Source organism: Dipteris shenzhenensis, chromosome 7 (genome assembly GCF_047967505.1).
Source record: "Dipteris shenzhenensis isolate YYH24624 ecotype China chromosome 7, Dip_SZ_1.0, whole genome shotgun sequence".
Taxonomy (NCBI): Eukaryota; Viridiplantae; Streptophyta; class Polypodiopsida; order Gleicheniales; family Dipteridaceae; genus Dipteris; species Dipteris shenzhenensis.
Window position 1 is genome coordinate 5,922,691 of NC_141602.1, and position 6,000 is coordinate 5,928,690.

The following is a 6,000-nucleotide window of genomic DNA, read 5'->3' on the forward strand; positions in this document are numbered from 1 at the left end:
TTGGGGTTACGGGCATTAGTGTCCCACAGAGTTATGACCTCCTTTAGGAGGGACATTGGAAATCACACTCCACCTGAGTACCCGATTCATAGGACCAATCAAATACACAGATTGTATACCGACCTAGCAACCATTTAGGAGAATGTCTCCGTGAGCGTGGAAGCATGTCAAAGAGACATGGATATACAAGATAAGATGACAAACTAATGAGCTCAGTTATGGCTCTTTTGTGACTTTAGAGTACGCCATTCGATAGTACAAACTGTTAGGAACCCAATCGTGGAATCAAAATTTGAGTTCTAACGACTGTATTTTTAGGGGTTTTTTGTGACGTGGCATGCTGACGTGGCATGCCAACATGGCATGATGAAGTGGCATGCTGACATGGCAGCCTTGACATGTGGCTATGCCACATGTCAACACATGGGACACATGGTAGACTGTGGGACAAGTGGAGAGCCATGCATGGACCATGGCATCACTTGTCACTGCAGCCTCATGCAAGTTGCCAAGTGTCCCTCCTCCAATCCTTGGCTGAGGGGGGCGGCTCAGTCTATAAAAGAGGGCCTTCCCCCTCCCATTCTTGCATAGAAAAACTCGTTTTTAGCCTGTTCCCCTCTCTCTCTTGATGCAGCAGCCCCTCCTCCACCCTTTGGGACCAGCCAACTCCTCTTTGGAGGCTGAAGAAGCTGCTATGGGGCGGGAGGCTGGGCTGGAGGGAGCGGGGAGGCAGGTGGAGGGTGGTGGTGGTGAGGATGACCATAGCAAGAGTGGTGAGGGGGGGAGGCGGGAGCTCGGGAGGAGGGGGAGGGCGTGGAGAGGGAGAGGGCTTTGGAGGGGGAGGGGAGCGGGAGGGAATAAGGGTAGTCATGAGCCGGCCCTGCTGATCAGGCACACCTAGGCTCTGGATTGCCTTCTCCTCAACTGCTGCTGGGCTACCCTTTGCAACGTTAGGAGCTCCTGAGGTACGCTGCTGATGCAAGGGTGACTGTGGTCGCTGATAGAGATTGACGCCGTTTCTAAACTAATCGAGAATTTTGGGGCATGGCTTCAGTTGGCTTGTTTGGAGTTGTCTCCTCTAAAGTAGCTAGTCCTATAACTAGTCTACATGTCGATTGAGATGAAAAGCAGCAAAATAAAATTTATCTTGATTTATTTTATGTGCTGGGTTTGGAGCGACTGCATTTGACCAGGAGGGGTTTCGATATGTGAAAATCACAATGTGAAATATTAGATCACAAGAGTGTATTTGCTTGAGCTGCCGAGCAATTTTTCTTTTTGGAGCTTCTACAAATGCCACTTGGATCAAAAGTTATGACTTCCCCAACAGGGCCCAAAAATGCACTGATGATGTGATAGAGTGTGATCACACATGCAAAGGGCACTATGGTGCCTGTGAAGAGGAATCTGTGCTTGGCTGACATTGTGTGGTGGCACTGCCACATGGACAGATGACATGATGGTTGGACCATGTTTGCTACCCTTTATCTAATGCCACCTTACAACCAAACACAAGGCCACTGCAGCCCACATGGCTGAAGCTCTGCCACCCCTATGTGCTGTTTAAGGTGTCTAGATTGCGGATCCAAGAATCTTGGTGTGTGCTATTTGCATTTTTTTTTTTGAAAGAGAGAATGACTACTTGTTTTAAATGGATCAATGGTGGAGGTTCTTATTTTTACATCCTCACTTCACCTATGTCTTGATGACTGCTCCATCCCATACTATTGCTGATGGGTATTCAAGCCTATTCGCATCAGCATCCCATTCCCACTTTATATTCTCCACCAACGCAGAGTCACCAGAAGGGATTGGGTTTTCTTGGTCCCATGCCTGTCTTTTGTCCACGTCATGGCTGCATCATCGGTGTGCCAGATGTATTGACTACACAATCAGATCAAACCACAACTGGAGGAGCAGTCTGAAGGATGTAAGTTGCATAACTAACATGGAGATCCGAAGGCGGAACCGCTACGATTGCTAACATGGCTTGACAGTTGAAGGTAGCCGATGCTGCTGGCTGAGTTGCTGCACTGGCTGGTGCTGGCTTCGGTCTCCTTTTGGAGGATCTTGTATTTCCATCTCAAAGACTGGTTTGTAACTGCCATACACAGACTCGTCTGTAACTGCCACTTTTAGAGACTGAATCAGTCTGTTCACAGATCTCACTGCTGCTGCTGCAGATCTGCCGCCAGTGTTTGCCTGCTTACATCATCAATGCTGAGCTTTTCCCCATGCCGATTGTGGATGCTAACTCGATTATCATCTTTATCATCATCTCGCCCTTGAAAAATACACTCCAAAAGAGAGAGAGATGCTCAAGAGAAAAGCCTACAATCAGGGTGGAATCCATGGATGGAAGAGAGAGCACTAAATTGGAAATGAGAGAGGCATGCACCAAAATCAAACTAATACTATACAGAGTATCTCAATCCAATATATGGGCAGTTTTTGGTTGAACAAGGCATCTATCCCCACCTTAAATGACCACTAGAATCATATGAACGATGCTGCATTCTGTGATTACATGGAGGGGATTCTCCAATTTATGGCCTCTGAAAATACAAACTACCACCTGGGGCCTGATTGAAGGGATCGCTCGATTGTTTCCTTGGGGAGAAAGAACATTAGCCAGGGATTAAACGACAAAAATCACCATCTAAATCTCAACATTTGCTACAGATCCTTGAACTGACACTCCCTTCAGGCTTGTCTTCACACAGGAAATACCGCACGTTTAAGCAAACGACGCCAAGAACTCTTTCCAAAACTGAAGGATAAACTCCCTGTTTGTGAACGTAACAATGTAGGGACAATGGAATAATTGGCCTCAGAGCTTGAAAACTGTGCGAGCCTGCTTGACAAGCGGATTGAAAGCCTGGCCATGTTGGCGGTCAGGGGTTACAATGCAAAGTACTTTGGAATGATATTCTTAATGTAAAGCAGATTACAAGTGGGTGTTTCAATTCTCAACCCCCCAATATGCCTTCTGAACTTGCTACCTCCAAACTCCAAGAAGTCTTGAAGACGAATATCATGGTAAAATTCTCAACCCGTTCTCACACAATTGACTACGGTGGTCCACAAAGCTTGGCAAGGCTTGCTTTATGATCCTTCTCCCTTTCCCTGATTATTGAGTGAGTGCATGCTTTGTAAGACTTCATAATTTTCCAAAAGTCAAGAGTTTTTAACCCAAGGTTGTTTTTCTGTTTTTATTAGAGTTGCAACATTTAACACCTTTTCAATTTCATGTTGCTTTGCAGTGCGGCAGTTTTTCATAATGCTAGCACGCGTTTTTGTGATGGGGCTCGCTTCGGACTTGGAGCTGAGGTGAGTATTATTTTTGAGATCATTTGAGAATCGTCGCACGTGAACTAATATGTATGTAACTATAGTCTCTCTGGTTTGTTTAAACATAAGATCAAATGCTCTGTGGGCAAATTAGAGATGCCTAGCACTATATCTCTAATGGAAACTGAAACTAAAAGACAAAAATACACTAAATGTGTGTCGGCCCCAAGGGAATTCTTTTTGGCATCAGCCATAAGTCAACTAAGCTTTGTGGGGGCTGAGCTAGATTTCCAGCAGAGTATCCTGGTGGCTCTAAAGCATGTTAGAAATCAATTGGTGGCGTTGTTTGCTTGGACGGGCCAGTGGACACTATGATGCTACTATGAGGATGCATTGAATGTGGCGAGGGCTCGAAAAAATTCATGTTCAGTCCTTAGTGAGTCCAGAGTCTTTGAAGAATGGGCTCAGACTCTTGCATCCTATGGTGTCCACTACACTTGGAAATATGAACCTTTTTAAGTGCGTGCTTGTCTCGCTGTGGGTTGCTCAAGTCTAATTCAAAGAGGGCTGCATTGCTAGTCCGGATATTCAATAATTTGACGAAACCTTGTGCAAATATGCAAATGGTACTTGTTGGCCTCGGATCTATCATCTTACATACTTGGGCTAAATGGTCCTTAAAAGTCGATGTGTTATTTGTGTGCGAGTAAGGGCCATCACATCCGTTTTTATCTTTTTCCAGGTCTCTTATGGTTGAAGCTTGAGTAAGATCAAGCAATCTCTCAAGATTTGCTATATGGCTCCTTAAATTAATAGGTGTTAGAGCTAATCCCCGTGGGCAAACACAATGATCGTTTCAATGAACGATTGTGAGGTTTACTTCGATTCAAAGCCAATAGGTGTGGCACGATGGAAAGCTACTCCTCGTGGGCAACACATGGATTGTTCCAATGAATAAACTCTCCACGATAGTGAGGTGTACTTCAATTCAAAATCGACAGTTGTGGCACGATGTGACGATTGTCAAATTCGCATAGAGCTCTCATAAATTTCTCATCCAATCACATCCTAGAATTATCAATTGGTACCAAATTGAATGGAATGTATCATGACATTATAGCTTTGAATGCGTGTATCATGATGACATAGCTTGGCTATCATGTGCTGTCCATTGGCAACTTCGTTTCTTGATCGATAGTCAATTTAAGTGGCTGCAACTTTCACTAATGCAAGGTGTTCGTGTCCATGAAAATGAAGGTCCAACTAACATGTGATCAATTCCAGCATTAAGGCAAGAGGATGGGAAGAGAGGTGTGCGTAGGTGGTTTTGAGGGAGAGTATGTGGGTGCGTTTAGACATTTTTTGAATTGTATTGACATCATTTACAGGTGGGTATAAGTACAAGTAGGATTCATGCACGCGGACCTGTTGGAGTAGAAGGCCTTCTTACGTCTAAGTGGTAAGGTTTTTAGTAGTTTCATTTTCAAAAATATCTTTCATTCACGTGTCATCTTCTTCTCTATGATAGAGAGAAAAGTTGAAAGCTCAAGGATGAAAATGTTGCATGCACAAGCGTGATATGGTGCAAACTGGCATTGGACAATGAATAGAAAATGATTGTATTGATGGCTTTTGATGTGGATGGAAGGATGAGCAATTTGATATATAGTGCATAGGAGTAGTTGATTTATTTAAGATGTCCTAATTATTCTTAATCCTTGTAATTTTGTGTTCATACCAACTTTGCAGGTTATTAAGAGGAAATGGACAGATTGTGGCTGGAGACAGTGGTATAATTTATGAACATGTGGACCTATCGACCCAAGACAAATGGAGTCCCTCAAGCACTTCTGATAGAAATTGTAATGACACCATAGGTCCAGCCCCGAATACAAGTACTAGTGAAGGTGCATTGAGATGAACATATTTGTGTGAGATATTTCAACCCAATGTTTCTATAATGGTCTTGATAGAAAGGTTATCTAGGGGTTTGAAAAGCCCAAAATTAGATCCATCATGTTTTGAATTCATAATCTTTTGAAGGAATGACATTGGCTAGCTCTTATTGTTTTGAGTTACCCTATGTTCGAATCAACACCACCTAGATTCTATACCCTCCATTTGCATCGTGTGTCCCTTCGTAAACAAATTTAGAATTGAAGTTTTTTTGATCCAATGAAGTTTTGCCATCCTTTGGGTTCATTTTATACATAAGAGATGCCCTTTCATTCAGAAGACTAAAAATTAAAGGCACAAAACTACTATGGCAATTAAGAACTCCTCAACTAAGGAACTTGTCTATATATCCAAGCAAGTCCTACAAAGCTGAGTACAAAATTTGTCACCCCATGGTCGTGAATAGGTCATCAGATATTTCTATGGAAAGAGGGCTACATATAAAAGCAATTCTTTATGTCGCGTGCCTAAAATCTCGAGGAGATGCTTTGTAACCGTTGCTTTGTCAAGTATGCATTCCTCTCTTGTCAAGGCATCTAGGGTATACAGGTTAGATGGCTTAAGATCATGGGCAATGAATGTCCAAATACTTTACCTCCCAACTTTTTGGAGTATCTTTCTCTTCAAATGTATAGGGCAATAAGGTTTTCTAGATGAGTAAGAAAGGGTTATTGCTTGTTCGAAATATATCTAGCTTTTTGGATCTGGTGGTGATATAAGGTGTGTATTGGTTGATCTTGGAGGAATGCCAAG

At 43.2% G+C, this 6,000-nt stretch overlaps 1 protein-coding gene across 2 annotated transcripts in view; it reads left to right on the forward strand.

Annotated features, from left to right (window-relative positions):
* Positions 1 to 5,374, forward strand: part of LOC147899864 (delta-1-pyrroline-5-carboxylate synthase 1-like) — a 59,922-nt gene extending 54,548 nt beyond the window's left edge. For both annotated transcript variants that reach the window (XM_087377487.1, XM_087377488.1), the window contains exons 19-21: positions 3,264 to 3,330; positions 4,680 to 4,750; positions 5,041 to 5,374. In XM_087377487.1, the coding sequence (XP_087233613.1) occupies positions 3,264 to 3,330; positions 4,680 to 4,750; positions 5,041 to 5,212 (310 nt within the window). In that variant the 3' untranslated portion in view covers positions 5,213 to 5,374. The remainder of the gene's footprint in view (positions 1 to 3,263; positions 3,331 to 4,679; positions 4,751 to 5,040) is intronic.
* The last annotated feature ends 626 nt before the right edge of the window (positions 5,375 to 6,000 follow it).